The 16,182-nt window shown below is 50.3% G+C and overlaps 4 protein-coding genes across 4 annotated transcripts; 2 read left to right on the top strand and 2 right to left on the bottom strand.

The window, feature by feature from the left end:
• Positions 1–2,036: 2,036 nt before the first annotated feature.
• On the bottom strand, positions 2,037–3,530 carry LOC111079038. Its single transcript, XM_022374032.2, has one exon. The coding sequence runs from the start codon at positions 3,258–3,260 to the stop codon at positions 2,292–2,294; it is 969 nt and encodes a 322-aa protein (XP_022229724.2). The 5' UTR covers positions 3,261–3,530; the 3' UTR covers positions 2,037–2,291.
• A 70-nt stretch (positions 3,531–3,600) lies between these two features.
• Positions 3,601–5,006, bottom strand: LOC111079037. The gene is made up of 3 exons (XM_022374031.2): positions 4,739–5,006; positions 4,476–4,670; positions 3,601–4,423 (listed from the first exon to the last, which is right to left on the bottom strand). The coding sequence occupies exons 1-3, from the start codon at positions 4,925–4,927 to the stop codon at positions 3,695–3,697; spliced, it is 1,113 nt and encodes a 370-aa protein (XP_022229723.2). The 5' UTR covers positions 4,928–5,006; the 3' UTR covers positions 3,601–3,694.
• A 7,404-nt stretch (positions 5,007–12,410) lies between these two features.
• LOC111079035 (myrosinase-binding protein 2) lies at positions 12,411–13,023 on the top strand. The gene has a single exon (XM_022374029.2). It carries the CDS (start codon positions 12,413–12,415, stop codon positions 12,935–12,937), a length of 525 nt encoding a protein of 174 aa, XP_022229721.2. The 5' UTR covers positions 12,411–12,412; the 3' UTR covers positions 12,938–13,023.
• A 2,131-nt stretch (positions 13,024–15,154) lies between these two features.
• On the top strand, positions 15,155–15,864 carry LOC111079022 (single-pass membrane and coiled-coil domain-containing protein 4 homolog). The gene is made up of 2 exons (XM_022374010.2): positions 15,155–15,486; positions 15,541–15,864. The coding sequence occupies exon 2, from the start codon at positions 15,544–15,546 to the stop codon at positions 15,718–15,720; it is 177 nt and encodes a 58-aa protein (XP_022229702.1). The 5' UTR covers positions 15,155–15,486; positions 15,541–15,543; the 3' UTR covers positions 15,721–15,864.
• Positions 15,865–16,182: the final 318 nt, after the last annotated feature.

Genomic DNA, 16,182 nt, shown 5'->3' with positions numbered 1-16,182 from the left:
CCCTTGAAGATAAAGGGTACTGTGGACTTGACCGAAATGTCTGCAAAGCAGGGAAAATAAATACATAAATTTGTATTTATATATATTGTTGACCATACTGGTCAGATGGATATAGCCAGCTAAAATTAATGTTGTTGCAAGAACCACTTTAATATTAATTCGAATCAACACTCAAGTCACTCAACTAAATTTGATAGCTTTTAAAAGAAATACTTTTGGGTTCTAAAAATTAATTGCAACATATCTGAGCAGCCTGCAGTGCATGGCAGGTTCTTGGGCACAACTCAGTCAAAGTTGCATCTGAATGAAACTGCCTCGGGAACTGCTAGGGTATCAAAAGCAGCGACCTTCCATTTCGTTTTGTGTTTATTTTGTGGGAAGTAATATCGTATCTGGGCTTACCGGCAGTGGGCTTTGGGCTTTTGGGCTTAGGGCTTAGGGACACTGCAGGCACTGCAGGGCATGGCCTGGTCAGCGTCGCTTAGTTGGTCGGCTTAAGCGCCGTCAGTTGTGTGCTTCGACTCTGGTGACTGGAGAAGTGGGTGAGAGGTGGGAGGTGAAGGGTCTCCTGCCTATTGATAGCTGCTTATCTTGTCAGCGATGGCGACGCCACCTTTCTGGCTTATTGGCAGCTTCAGTTAAGAAATGGCGCAGGCACTTGCTGTACTTTTCCGGAAGTATTCTTTAGAGTTCTCCCAACTCTAATTCGTAATTATTATCAAAAATGGCATGCGAATTTTTTGCATGTAAAATAAAAATCAATAAAACTCTGCAGCCCCAGACAAGAGCTCGTGTGGAAGAGCGGAGCGGACAGTGGCACACACACACACACACACACAGGCAAACCGGCACTCAACCCTTCACACAGATACACCGGCAATAAAAACTGCAATAATATTCGTGCAGGCAGTGCAAAAATAACGACGCTCTCTCGCTCTCTCTCTCTCACCAATACAATGGCAAGCGACGGCCCCCAAGGCTGGACGCAGCAGCTCCAAATTCTCCAGCTCGTTCGCTGCTCTCTCAAATGGCAGAGCGGCGCTGCATGCTGCGGCTGCGGCAGCGGCAGCGGCTGCGACTGGCATGCCTGCAACATTTTGCGGTTGCTCTCGAAATCTAAATTTCAAGTTCGTCTCCCATGCAACTCATCCGAGTTGGCAGAGAGTTTTTCGGGCAACTTCAACTAGAGCCAGAGCGTAGACCCCCCCACTACCCGGCACACAGCAGCCGCATTCAGTCGGTTTAGCTACTGTTGCACGATGATTTTTACACCGATGCACAGGAATACGTCCTGCATTTGCCAGCAATGATGATGGAAGGATTACACTTCTCCCTTCGGCCCCACTGGCTGATAAGAGCATTTTCTATTTCCAAGGGAAGATGCAGAGAGAATTAGTTTATTTTACTTGCAAAATATAAATGCCCATGGGATCGTTTAGGCCTCCAAAAACCGTCGGTTAGAAACCTATTTACCGCGTACCAACAGCTCTAAATTCTTCTGCTACTATGCCGTGGGAGAGACGCAGAAAAAGAGGAGGAAAAAAATGCGAAAAACCTATGCAATAAATAAAGCAGCAAAATAAAGGTAACAGAAAGGGACAGCGGCTGCAGCGGGCACAGAGTGGCCCCAGCCCCAGCCCCAGCTCCAACTCCAGCTCCAGCTCCAGGCCCCGTCGTTCTGGTTGAAAACGAAACCGGATTTCTTTTTTGATTCATTTTTCCCCTCTGCCCCAGCTCGCGCTCGCGCCCCCACACTTTCATCCAGTTTTGTTTCCCTTTTTTTTTTAGAAGTTTTCGAGTTGTCTCGTGTTTGGAGCTGACTTTTTTTTTACATTTGACTGAGTTTTCGGAATGCAGTTTCCCTTCAGTTCTGTTCTGGGGTGGGGTGGGTTACTCTCTTTCGTTATGCTTTTATTTTATTGGATGGTTTATGTTTATTTTCGTACCTCTACTCTTCCCCAGCACTGCCCGACGCGGACACGGACGCGGACACACGGACACACGGACACGAATCACAGTTTCCGTGTAATGTTTTGCATATTGTTGCGGAGTGGAACAGGTTTTACTTTTTATTATGTTTTGTATTTCGTGGATTTTGCTGTTTTATTTTCTCGAATTTCTCGCTGTCCAAAAAAGGAATACGAAAAGCTTTTGTTTTGATTTTGAAATGGAACTGGAACTGGAGCTGAAACTGGTTTTCCGAGTCAGTTGGCTGCTTGTCCAGATCGTGTGCTGGAGTGGCCGGGGCCCTTCAAGAACTCCTGTGGCCCACTGCCCCACCACCAGCACCGTCAAGTCGGTGGCTCTGCCACGCCTCCCTCTGCTGGCTCCCCCTCGTTATCCTTTCGGGTGCCACTGCCACTGCCACTGCCACTGCTGCTGCTGCTGCTGGTTTTGCTGTTGCTGGGAAGTCTGCTGGGCAGTCGCACCATATCGACGTTGTAGAGCCTGAAGCCGACCTTCTTGCACCGCACATTGAGGGTGACGATCATGCAGTAGAGCAGCACCAGCAGCTGCCTGGCACGCAGCACATACGAGGCGCCCATGTCGTCCGGGAAGATCGGCTTGTCCCACTCGGAGCAGTCGTAGAGAAAGTAGCCGCCGTCGTGGCTGGAGCTAAAGCCGAAGGCGAAGCGCCGCTCCTGGCACTCCAGGATGCCCCACTCGAAGCGCGTGAAGAAGTAGCTGAGGCCCTCCAGCAGACTCATGGAGGCGCTGGCCGGGGCGCTGTACACATGCCCGAAGGCCACCAGCTCCATCTGCACCATGAAGTGGATGTCCTGGAAGTCGCACTGTACGCACATATCGTCCAGGCTGAGGTTCTGGTCCCACCGCTGGCTGTGCTCCACACTGGCCCGATAGTACTTGTCCCCGTTGACGACAATCGCGTCGAGCAGCTTGCTGGTCCAGTCGCCGAGCCGCCGGAAGATGCTGGCCACACAGCAGGCCACAACGTAGCAGCCGAGCGACTGGCGACCCCGCACCTTGCTATCGAACCAGGGGGCGCGCGGATGCAGGCCGCCCCATATCGACCACAGGCGGTCCTCGATCTCCACGTCATAGTCCCGCCAGCGGGTGCCGCTCTGATGCCGCTGGCGGCCCTCGAGGTTGTGCCTCAGTCTTCGACTCCAGATCGGAGTACTGTTGCCGGGCACCAGCCAGGTCATGGACTCGCTGCGCACGGTCTGGGAGACGGGCTCCTTGAGCAGCTTCATCAGCCCGACGATGGCGGCCTCATCCTCTGCGTGCTGACTGAACATCCTGCGTCCTCGCACCGAAGAGGGTCGCCAGCGGTGGTCCTGGAGCGGCTGCGGAATTCACCACGCACTTGAGGCCAATCTCTGGCCACATTTTGGCACTTCGCGGTGCACCAGCATGGGCCTGGGCCTGGACACGGGTGTACGGAATGAAACGGGAAATTTGGTGGGCGAAACTAAGGAGAAAGTACGGAGACGTAATCCGAACAGACAGACAAAATTTACAAGCTGAGCGAAAAGGCAAAGGCTGCTCCTGGTCCTGGTCCTCCTGGTCCTCCCACAGCCAAGGCCAGAGAGGCTGCTGGGTTCACGAGTCACGAGTCACGAAACGAAACGAAACGAAAGAAAAATGCCTCGTCTTTTCTTGTAATGTGTAATCAATGTTGCCACAAAACCAACAACACAACAACACAACGCAACAACACAACGCTCCCTAATCAGGTTGATTGAGGGAAAGGAGAAAGGAGCTGGAGCTCCAGGGATTCATTAGTCGCCTGATTTCCGTCTCCGTCTCCATCTCCGTCTCCGCACGCAGAGCACTTCCTCTTCATCTCGTCCAGGACTGTTTTGGTTTTGTTGAGCAGACATTCGCGGGACTGCCGCAAGTCCACTTCCATTTGGGCCAGCCGGCGTCCAATCCTCTCGTGCATACACTGCAGAATGGCCATGTCCCGCTCGGCCCGCTCTTTGCCGATCTTGCTGCTGTCCAATTTGTCGCAGAACACATCAATGTTCTGGTCCAATGAGACCATTTTGCACTCCATGCCACTGATTTTCTGGCTGAGCTCTTTGGCGCGACTCTTCAGGTACTGCAGCGGCTCCTCTACGACTGTTTCTGTTTCAGTTTCAGCTTCAGCTTCAGTTATTGTGTCCTCGAGCTGTGGCTCCGGATCCTCCATTTCGTTTGGTGTCTGATAAATCTGGCAAACCTTCGACAGGCTGCCACGAAACTGCTCCCAATCGGCGCTGTCTGGGCCACCCTCCTCCATATTAGTTGTGAACTCGTTGATCTGAACGACAAGCTGATTGATTTCATCCTCCTTGCTGATCTCCTCAGGGCGAAACTCCTCTTGAGTTTCCTCCGTTTCAGTGTCTTCCTGTTTCCCACTGGACAACTCAGGCTGGAGCTGCTGCTCGCTCTTGTGGCCGCCACACATGATGCCCCTCTGTGGGTTGTATATTCCATGAGCGGATACCTTTACGGAGACCAGCACCTACCTTTATCAGTGTCGACTTGAGATTCTTGGCCTTGGAGAGAGCCTTCTTCATGAACTCATTGCGCATTTCTTTGACCAACTCCTCAATGTGGCCGGAAACGGCAGAGTCTGCGGTCAAGCGCCGCCGATAGTCACCGCAGTCGGCCTCATCCTCGTCCGTTGGCTTGTCCAGTGACTCGTACTCGATCAAACCCTTCTGCGAGTGTGCAGCACCTCCCCGGGGATTGGTTACTGGGATGCTCGCTGCAGTGGCGCACTACTCACCTCCACCATACAGCCCAGATGAATGTCATCCGGGGTGAGCTCAACATCAACATCCATCTGTTCGCGGGTCAGACCGTCCTTCAGGGTCATCAGACTGTCAGAGGAGAGCACCTCGCTGAGGGGTTCAGCCTCCCCGATGCCCAAGGAGGCGTCGTCCGTGGGCTGTTCCCGGTTCCCGGTCGATTCCATTTTACCGAAAATTTACAAAATGTTTCACGCTCGTCTGAAATGAATTGAAATGGTTACGAATTTGAAATGATTTGTGGCACTGATTTGATGTTGACACTTGGCTCTGGCTCTAGGCTCAGGTTTGGCTCTGGGTTTGGGTGTCTGGGCCTACTTTTCGGGCCAGTGATTCTGGGCCAGGGATTCCGTTTCCGATTATGTGGACCCGCCCTGGGAGCAGTACGCCGTACAGGCAGAAAAGAAATTATGTTCGCGTTGCAGCAACGCATTAGTGCAACCAATAATTTGTGGCATCGTAAACACGTCGTAAATGTTGCACTGGCAAATTTTAGGCCTTAATTTTCTATAGAAGACAACGGACAAGGGACTCTCTTTCCCTCTTTCCCCTTGGGCCACTTGCCCGAGCCCCGCCATTCCACGCCATTCCTCGCCATCAGTGAGCTTCTTGCAACTGCAAGGCGTAATTACAGTCCATTAAATTCGCAGCGTTTGCAGCGCGGTTGCTTCTTTCACTTGGCGCATGCATGATAAGTGCCACTTGCCACTTGCCGTTTGCCTGTTGCCTCCTTGGCACTCGCACTCGCACTCGTCCCATCCCATCCCCTTCCCCATTCCCACCACCTTAGCCAACAACGTGCGTTCGCTCATCAAAGGGAAATGAAAACGTTTCGCATTTCTCTTTTTTGCTGCTCTTTCTGTAGCATGCAACAGCAGCAGTCTTTGTTTCTGTCTGTCTGTCTGTCTGTCCGTCGGTCTTTCAGTCGGTCTCTGAGGTGTAACATACGAGTAAAATATGTTCCTACATATGCTGCAAGGGGCATACTCGATTCAGTACAAATTAAACCAGAACTCAGCCTTTTTGGGGAGGGAGGCTTGATTTTTCAGCTTCTTTCAGCAAAGAGCAGATGGAACTGGAGTGGCACTTCTGATTCATTGGAAGTACAGACTGTTCGTCCTTTGGAGGATCTGGCATGCTAAAGTCTCCATGAGCAGACTCTCACAATATTCAGATCGGAATTTCACTGAGAGTCAACGCAGGGTGATCCAAGAGTCGTCGTCGTCGTCGTCTCTCTGTTCCAAGTCCCCATTTGTTTTCTCTTATTTTAATTAGAGCCTTGTGCCTCTCGGTTGGCGTCCGTTTGTCTCCTCACCGCTGACTGTTGTTGGTTGGGATTCAACCTGCCTCTGCCTCTGCCTCAGCAGCAGCTTAAGACGTATAGCAGTGGCACTTCTCAGGCCAGTAATTACATAACTCGCTGCCATGGCCATGACCGTGGCTAGAAGATGTCGAAACGAGCGACTGCCACTGCCTCTGCCACTGCAACTGCCTGATAGGTTAATCAATTTATTTGAATGCGCAACGGGGACGAGTGTAATTGCCTCTCTCTGCGATGCTTATCGTCAAGTTGATGGAAAAGAATGGGCTGAAATGGGAAGAGCCAGAGATGGGTGGGTTTTGGATGGAAATAAAGAGATTTACCACAAGTCAAGTATCTCTAATATGGCATTTCCTAGAGAATATTCATGAAACTGGCACAAAAAAGAGATATGATTAGGCCCGAGACGGGGCCGATCAAATGATCGGCTATTAATGGGTGGGTAGCTGTCTGGCGTGGATAAAGCGAGGAAAGCGTCGCTGGGAAAACTGGAAAATGTGTGACCAATCGGCAGAGAGTCATGGCTTCAATTAGCAGTGAATGATTGCAACAAAAAGGTGGAGTCCGATGGGGGATCTTCACTTTTATCTAGCCGAGAGACAGGTATCCCATCCGATGCGATCCTCCCTTCCTGCTTTATCAGGCCTGCCTTTCACAGGCTTGTACTTAACTTTTAATTATAGCGAATCCCCCAGTGTCCCCCCCGTCTACTCATTCTACATACAAATTATATATATGTATTATGTGGACAGTGGATTTTTTGCGCTGCGGTTGGTGGCATTTTATGATTAATTTTATTAATATTCGTGCACATTGTTTGCAGGCAAATAATAATAAATTCGAAATAAAAACAAATACTGCCTTAAACAGTATCGAATTATTGGATAGATGTCGGCTGAACAATGACGAAGGGGATGCAATTAAAAAAAAAACTGCACAAACATGCGCAATTTCCATAGATGAATCCACTGATGATTTATTAATTTAATTTCGTATTAAAATCCAGCATAATTGCAAAGGTTTATATTCATACACACACACACACACACACACACACACACACACTATATATAAATAATGAAACAAAGCTCTCGTCGGACAACAAACAACAACAAAGAGGAACCAAAATTCTTTATAATTAATTGAAAATGTTGTCGGATCAGGGAAAAGCGGAATGACAAATTGTTGATTATATTGCTATTATAATGCATGATTTGCCAGGCAGAGGCAGAAAAAGCCCAAGCCTAATTAGCTATTTTTTTTAGCAGGCGCCTGCCTGCATTCCAGCTCCGTTCCTTCGTGTCATTGTGCCTCTAAGCAGCACTAATCGATATGGTGATGCATTTCAGAGAGGCTCTTCCAGTGACGGGGCCAGATCTTGCATTTCGCTGCGATATCGCAGAGGTCAGGGAGAGATAAGGGCCCGTGGACAAGGGCCTCCCTTTGTTCTCGATTTTTTTGTGCGCGGCTACTGAAGCGCACTGGCAACAGAATGGGGGAGGGGGGGCTCTGCAAAGGGGAATGACACATAATTGTGGATCTATGCACCAAAATCCCGAATTGAGTTTCTCTTTTTCGGTAATGAAACCTTCAAGTGGTGAGTGCTTGCCACCAAACCAAACCAAACCAAATCGAACCGAACCGAACCGAAAAGTGCAACACCATTTCTCCGCCTCACCTCGAAGCCTCACCTGCCACACAGCACTTGCTCCTGCCACAGCCCACACAGGCTCTGTTCGCAGGTGGTGTGTAGCCGTTGGCCTTTTCTGAGTCCACAATTTTCGTTATACTCTTTCGAAGAGAGGAGTTGCCAAAGCAAAAAAGGAAGTTTTAATTCGCAAATATTCCAGGCAATGTATCCCCGTCGCAAATGTCCTTCGACCTCAGACACATTCGAACTGTATCCTGCGTATCCTGTGCCATCGGAATAGCCACATCCGAAAGGGTATATAAAAGGCATCAACCCCCCAGGAGCTGCACATTTTGCTTAATTTTTCGTTTTGTTGCATTTTGTTTTAGCCGCCAATCGGCGTCGGCTGACCGAACTTGAAATTGGATATCTGCTACGAGTACAACAGCAAGCCAACAATGGCAACCTGTTGCAAGCCACAGCCAAAGCCAAAGCCAAAGCCGAAACTCGATGTTGTTTGTCGCCAAATGCTGCTGTGCTGTGTGCTGTGGTGTGCTCTGTGCTGTGTTTGCCCACGTGGTGTCATGAACTTGCCAATCCATTCCGGTGAAAAGCAACAAGGCTGCCTCTGCCGCTGCCTCTTCCTCTTCTGCTGCTGCTGCTGCTGCTGGGGAGAAATTTTCCTGTGGAAAGTCGCAGAAAGATTTCTGTTCACACACACATGGGAGAGGGAAGGTGCATGAGAAGGAGGAGGAGGAGATCTGCCTGGAAAGGATCTTGCATGCGAATGCAACCAAAGAAAAGATTCTCCACTGTGGCTTTTAATTGTCAAATGCATCAACCGGAAAGAGAGCAGAGCAGAGCAGAGCAGAGCCAGAGCTCCGGCAATGAGGATGATGATGATGACAAAGGCCCAGCACGAGTCTCTCGTGCAAGAGCCGCCTGGGATGGTGGCAACACTTGAGCCAACACGCCGCCAGCCGGGGACACGTGTCTGGCTAAAGGCAGGGGGTGGGGCCACTCGTATGAGGGAGGGGCTGGCAGCAGGCAAGTGGCTAATTAAGGCTGCGACAGCCACACACGCCTCAAAGTAAGACACCTCAGTGGCTGCCAAATGCCAAATCAAAGCGACAGATGATTTGCATTGCCACAAAGCAACAGCAGTCCCGTCCCTCCATCACCCCTCCTTCCCCATCCTTCACGGCTCTTGGCAGATGATGGGGATGGCGATGGCGATGGCGTGCCAACAAGTCCAACTATTAATCCGAGTATGTGGAACACAATTCCTCTGGCAATTGCCAAGGCAATTTCACAATTATCGCATGTACCTTAAAATTCCAACAACTTGGTTTCATATCATGGCCCCCCTCCCCGTGGCATGGGATAGCTAATTGAAAAGCTGCGTGTCCTAGTCCGAGCAGAAGCAGCAGCAGAAGAGTGCTAGCTGTGTGTCTTCTATTGGGGAGCGGGATCGGGGATCGGGGACTGGGACTAGGACTGGGACTGGGGGACTTGTGTGGTCTTATCGCACTGACAGTTGTCAGTGCCGATAACTGACACTTTACACCAAACCATTTATGTTCCGTGTTCCGTGTTGCAGCATTCGCTGCAGCCTTCGAAGTTCTCTTTGGACCCTGGCCTGACATTATTTGTCAGTTATTTTTTGACTGGTTGCTGGATGGGTTTGGTCTGCTAGCGGTGCTCCAACAGCGTCAGGAAATGGGAACTCTGGGATAAGGTGCAGACAGATGGACAGATTGACTGACGGCACAGGAGATTCAGATTCGGAATGCAATCACAACTTCCGTGTTTGGCCGTGTTGGCCCTCTCCTCAATGACACAACACAGTAATGGCCGAGAGGCTAACGCTAACCCAAATACCAACGCATTGTCCAGGCTAATGAGCGAGCCACTTAGCTCAGCTCTCCTGGCATTCCTGCAACTCATGGAACATCGCAGCGAAGTGTGCGCAACTTTAATTTCCAGCACCATAAATCAAATCCGCGACCCAGCCAGCCAGCCAGCCAGACAGCCAGCCACCAAGTCAGAGCCAACTCTAAATGAAGTAGTTACCAAGTTGCCATCGACCAGGCCAGCGCATTGAACGCCATTCATCATCATCACCATCACCAGCACCAGCACCAGCACCATCATCATCGTCCATGATGCAGGGAATTCAATTCACGCCTGCAAGGAATGCCTTTGAGAGTGCACAAACATCCCAGGTCCCCGCAGCACCAGAAGCAGCAGCAGTTGCAGTGCGTCGCATGAGGCGATAATTAGCGCGCAATTGTCGTTAACGCCGCCTTTGTCTACGTCTATTCCTGCTCCATGCTCCCAAGGGGGAGCAGCAGCAGCAGCAGCAGCAGCAGCAGTTGATCGTCCGACAGGGAACGTGACGAGCAACACAATTGCAGTCAATCAGCGATTGGATGAGTTGGGTTGGGTTGGGTTCGGTTGGGATTGGGATTGGGATGAGATGGCGAATGAGATGATCACCTGCAGAAGGTGTACCGAGCACTCACGACGATCATTCTATGCAGCAAAGACTCGAGAGAGCTCCAAGGAGCAACCGGTCGGTTGCTGCATAAATCATAAAATAAAAGACACTAAAAGCGAAAATAAATCACAAGAGCGCATTGGGGGGGCATGCGGCATGCGGGGGAAACCGGACGGACATTAGAGAAATTTGCCTGGCCAGAGACCGGCTACTGGCTACCGACTGCCCGAGAGATCCCCTGGCCGAATATTAATTGTGAGTGCACCGGGCGCATCAATTCAAAGTCTTGGACTCTCCACATCCCAAACAAATCCCGCGGCGAGCTGCGAGCTACGAGTCTGCCTGAGCCCGAACCCGAGCCTGAGTCCGAGCCTGAGCCTGAGCCTGAGCCACAGCTCATGCGTGGCTGGATGAGGCATGGGACCTGAATGTAGTCTCCGATTGCCTTTGAAATATGACGCCCAGTTTTTTGTGCGCATGGAAATGGATTTCTCTGGCGAGTCTCTATTCTGTGCATTTGCAATGCGAATGCAGCGTGCATTTCCGAGAAGCCAACAAGTCCAGGCCGGGGCCACAGCACATGGGCGTCGTTCTGCTCCATGCGCCATGCTCCATGCTCCATGCTCCATGCTCCATTTGTGCAAATGAAGCTGGAATGGTGGCTGGTTGTGATGCATGCGAGTGTGATTAGAATTTGCCACAATTATGCCACAATTGTTGGCCATCAAAAAGGGGTAGGGAAGGGAAGGGAAGGAAAGGCAAGGGAACAGACCGAACCAATTTCGGAGGCAGATTGTTTGGCAGCCTCCTTGTTCCGCCAATTAACAATAAACGAATGTTAATCGATTCAAAGTACAGTTGCCGCACGTTCTGCCAGTCAATTGCTGCCATCCACTGCAGTCCGCAGTCGAAATGCCATTACGGACACATGCTAATGACGGCCACATCTCTCTCTCTCTCTTACTCTCGATCTGTGGCTCTGGTGGCTCTGTGTAGATCTCTGGCCTAAACGCGGTGAATCTGCAGTTTCTCTGGCCCATAAACTGACTGCCAACTACCGACTTCTGTCCGTTTTTTCTTTTTTTGTTGCGAATATGCCTCCTATGGCGTCGCGACTCGAATCGTACTCGAGTGGAGGCGATGAGGCAGGAAAAACCGGCAGGCAGTCAGCAGGCAGAACTACCAGAGCGGCGGCAAAAAGTGGCAAATGTAATTTAATAAATTAATTACATCAATTAGTTGCTGCATTTTTATTGAAATTGCTGTAAATATTGGGCTAGCCAGCAGCCAGTGGCCAGTGGCCAGTGGCACCAGTCTGCCATTCCGCCTGGATTTATGGAGCATTTCTCATCGCCATCGCCATCGCCCCAATGGCAAGGGGCAGAAGCAGAAGGCAGGCAGCCTAACTTATGCGAAATTTATTCGATGTGGAATCGGTAGGAGTGTCCCTCCGGCCCGGAGTTAATGAAGGCGCTTTGTATTGATTAGCAGCCGCGGAACGGGCACTGTCCGCCGTCCAAGACAAATGGATTCAAATGGGCTCAGGGGAGCCAAGTTATTAGATTTAAAACAAAACAAAAAAACCAATATTCAAAGAGTGAGAGGGAGAGGGAGAGGGCGAGGGCGAGGAGCACTCAATCGATTTACAGTCCATTATGTCAGTCAAATCCGCAACCTGCCCCAACGCCTCGGGATGGCTTTATTTATGGTGTCAAGCGTGTGTGTAGTGCTGAGGTGGTGGGGGGGAGGGTACGTGACTAAACTGCTAGCTACACCATCTGCATAATCCGGTCTGGAATTACATTGGAAAATGCCCAAAAACCAATTGAAACAAAGGCAGGGGCCAGGCTAGAACATTGGCTGCATATTGATGTGGTGCGGGGACGGATGGATGCCTGCTGCAGTGTACCATCCAAGTCCGAATCCACACATCCAAATCCATCCAAGTGCAAATGCAAATGCAGCCAGCGCCCCGTGATTGATTCAACTGCGGATCGTGTTGGGCCCGCTTTTGTGTCGCGCGTTTTGGGGTCAGTGTCAGCGTGAGGTCGGGGCACCTGCACCTGCACCCGCCCCCACACATCTCCACCCATCTGCGACCACACACGCAATCCGCATCTTAAGCAGCCCCCTGGCTCTCGGCGGGTGTCTCTCGTATATATTCCAGCCCCACTGCCAGTGCACCGTGTAGTCGGTCAGTCATGACAATGGAACTCAGCTCGACGCTTGCCTGTGTGCTGGCCACACTCTTTGTTCTGGGCCTGGGCCTGGTCCAGGCGGATGTGGGCGTCGCCCAGCAGCGTCTGCGCCTGCAACAGCAGCGACAGTCCTCCTATCCAGCGGCTGGCTACAAGCCGGCCATGCAGTTTCCCCTACCCGCAGCCGCTGCTCAGCCCCAGTCCGCTCGCCTGGTGGCCAACAGCGAGGCACAGGAGGATCTCGACGATGCCGCCGAGGAAGTGGAGGTGCCCATGTCAAAGGTAGCGACACCTGTGCCCGTTCCAGCGGCAGCACCAGTGCCAGTGCCAGTTCCAGTTCCAGTCCCAGGGGCCGTGCCTGTTCCAGCAGCAGCTCCATTCACACCCACAATCGCCTATTATCCGGCGGGAGCTGTGGGCTTTGTCCATCCCACGGCATATGCCAAGATTATTGCCGCTCCGCAGCTGCCACAAGCGACAGCCGCCTATGTGACTGCGCCCCAGTACTATGCCGCGTACTTTGGATAAGTGCCCCACTCGGGGGATGGGCACACGTACCTTAACCCCCATAGAAATTATTCTAATAAAAGTTTATTGTTACTGTTGAACACACTGCTTGCCTCTGGCTCTGGCTCTGACGCTGACTCCTAGAGGCGGCTGCTTCCAGAATTAATCTTGTTCATAGTTTAATTGCGCGCTTCTCCCGTCTCGTGCTTGGATCTGCTGATCGAAAACCATGTGATTAGGCATGCTCCATCAACATGCCAAATCTGCAAGACGACGACAACGAATCTTGGCTACCAGCCTAGGAGGAGGAACAGACAGACAGAAAGCTGCTTACCGAACGGTAGGCACTGGCTCTGGCACTGGCTCTGGCTCTGCAACAGTCCGTCTGCGCTCAGTGCCTGCCTAACGAGCATCTGTGGAGCTTGTGGGGTGGAGGGCAGGAGTGGAGTGGAGTGGAGGGGAGAGCTGCTCCGACAATGAGTGAGCAAAGATAATCTATTATGACCGTAACAAGAAATAAATCCCAACTCGGTAATCCATCATTTTACGACTTGGCAATCAAAACAAGGAGTTTAACTAAAAGAGTCTCGGCCTAAAGAGAACGATGGCCTGGCCTGGCTTGGCCTGGCCAGGCCCGCAGGACTGACGACGGACTGGACTGGCCTGGCGGACAGTCAGTCCAATAGTTGGCTCTGACTCTGACTCTGGCCCAATCAACGACAACCAGGTTGGATGGTTTGCTAACGAACAAGTCGAGAGTCATGTTAACTGTTGGCCAGAACTAGAAGCGCAGCTCAGCCAGAGCCCGCCGAAACCTCTGGCTGTGGCTGTGGATCTCTGGCCTGTCCTAAGATTGGGCCTGGTCAGCAAACATGCATTTTGGACAGGCTGCTGCTGGTGCTGCTGCTGGTGCTGCTGCTGGTGCTGCTGGTGCCGCATCGCATGCACATTCAGGCCAAATCAAAGGAGCAACTGGTGGAAAGCTGGCTCAATTTACGGCGGCCCCTGACGTGACGACATAGCCACAGTTGGCAGCTTTGGGCCATTTTGGGGGCACCCGACTAAATAGTTGCCAATAATCCGTGTCCAAACTGATCGGGGGCTGCCTTTTATGGCCATGGACGAAAATTAGATGCCAAAATGCGGCCTGCGAATGGATGGTGGATGGCAGATGGCAGGAGGAGCGGAGAACGAGGAGGAGGATGCTTCATTACCGATGCACAAACTTGGGCGTGTGCGTCTCGGTTGATTAGCAACGGTTCTCGGCCAAACATTTTGCATTATTATTGCTTCATCAAGTGTCCAGTCCAGCAGCCGACAGCCAGCAGCCAGCAGCAGCAGCAGCAGATGGGGATTTGAGAAGGCCAGAACGGAATGCCAATCACTGCAGAAACCTAAGCAGTGACTGACTGCCTGCCTGCCTGCCTGCCCCTGCCTGCCTGCCTGCGTGCCCCCAGCGAATCGGTCAAAGGCAAAGCCACAAGACCCACAAGACACACAAGACACAGAGACACGAGAGACACGACCCGTAAGAGCATTTGGAACTGCTCAAACATTTTTGAAATCGCATTTAGAGGTGAAGGGTGCAACAGTTAGTGGCATATCTGATATCTGCCCGGTTCGGTTCGGGTCGGTTCGGGTCAGTTCGCTGCCACATGGAACGCAGCCAAAGGGGCTTAGCAAAGCGGCAGGGTAATTAAAAAGAAATATGGGACACACACCCCGTCCACACTATTGTGGGGCGGCACACTTTCTGCCCACACTACAACACAGTGGTGCAGCCGTATCAGTTACCAATCAGTCGGGGAGTCGTCGGGAGTGTGGGTGGGTGGTTGTTCGTATCTGTTTTTACATTGGGGAAAATGTTTTCCAACGTCAGCGCAGTAGAAAATGAAAAACAAGCAGCAGACGCAGCAGCAGCAAATTGAAAAATAACAAAAACGAGCTGCATAAATCCGAATACCGATAGAGCAACACGTATTCAGGAAGCAAACATGAGAGATATATATATCCTCTTATGGTTTGAAAAGATTTAATGGCGAGTGTGGATATTTTACATATTATAAAACGAATATCAATAGGATTTTACCAGAGCAACAAAACATGAACAATTCATTTGAAATGCGCGCTCAGCAATAATTTTGATGGGCAGCACTGTCAAAGCGTCATTTTACAGCACTGAATTTCGCTTCAGCTGTGTCAATAATTTGGGCACCAATTTGTTACGCATTTCAGGTAAAAAAAGGTCCAGTGGTTCAACTATTTAAATAGAGGCGGATTAAGTGTTAAGTTCGTTTTTTGCTCGGTATGTATACCAAATTTCTGGGGTATACTTTTAACGCAAAAATGAGCAATTTCTGCGGCTAATTTTATAAGCTTGCTGTAAAAGCTTGTTGGTCCACTGGGTAATAACTTGTTGAATAGGCAACAGAATCGGCCAACTTGTCGCTCTAGCGCACGTGGTTGTTGTTGTTATTCTAATTATACAAATCCACACTCAGAAGAACACGACACGCAAGCGTACGCATTAAAACAACTCTACACGTCACCAAAGTTTCTCCCCCCAAAGCGTAAGTAGATCAAACAATCAAATACTCGTATGTATAATAATTTGATAATTACAGAGAATGCGTCAATTGAAAGGCAAGGTCAAGGAGACGCGCAAACAGAAGAAGGAGCGCAAACTAGATAATGTGGAAATACAGGGAAAAATTCGTACAATTGTTTTGCCGGCCATGGGCGTCGTAGCACTAGTTCTAGTGCTGTTCGTCTACCTAAAGACGCGGCCTGCAGTCACTGCCTAGTGCAACGATAAACATTCACACCGTCCCATGACCGTTTATAGTCTTAAGTTTATTTATTTTCTGAATTTAAATGTTACCTGTTCAGTGTGCAATCCGTGTCTAAAGTTGTTTATTGTACAAATATAGTTGTATGCATCGTTAAAAGGATTTCCTCTCATTAAAATGACCATGACTGTGTCGCCAATGTCTATGACTCGAACCTGGTCGAAGGGGCTCCCTGAAATCTTTGACGAGATCGATAAAGACAAATAAAAAAATAAATATATTTAAAAAACAATAGATTACCGATTTCTTTACTTCATCCCAGGACTTATCGGTGTCGAATTTTCCAAAATAGTTTTCCAGTATTTTATTGAATTCCGGTATTTTGGGCTGGGCGCTGCACGGTCACGTAGCTATCGAAGTTATCGGTATCAAGAAAAAATGAAACTATCAATGAAATAATGAAACGCAGTTATCGAA

This window comes from Drosophila obscura, unplaced genomic scaffold, assembly GCF_018151105.1.
Source record: "Drosophila obscura isolate BZ-5 IFL unplaced genomic scaffold, ASM1815110v1 contig_170, whole genome shotgun sequence".
In the NCBI taxonomy this organism is placed as follows: domain Eukaryota; kingdom Metazoa; phylum Arthropoda; class Insecta; order Diptera; family Drosophilidae; genus Drosophila; species Drosophila obscura.
This window is presented reverse-complemented; position numbering and strand designations above follow the sequence as displayed.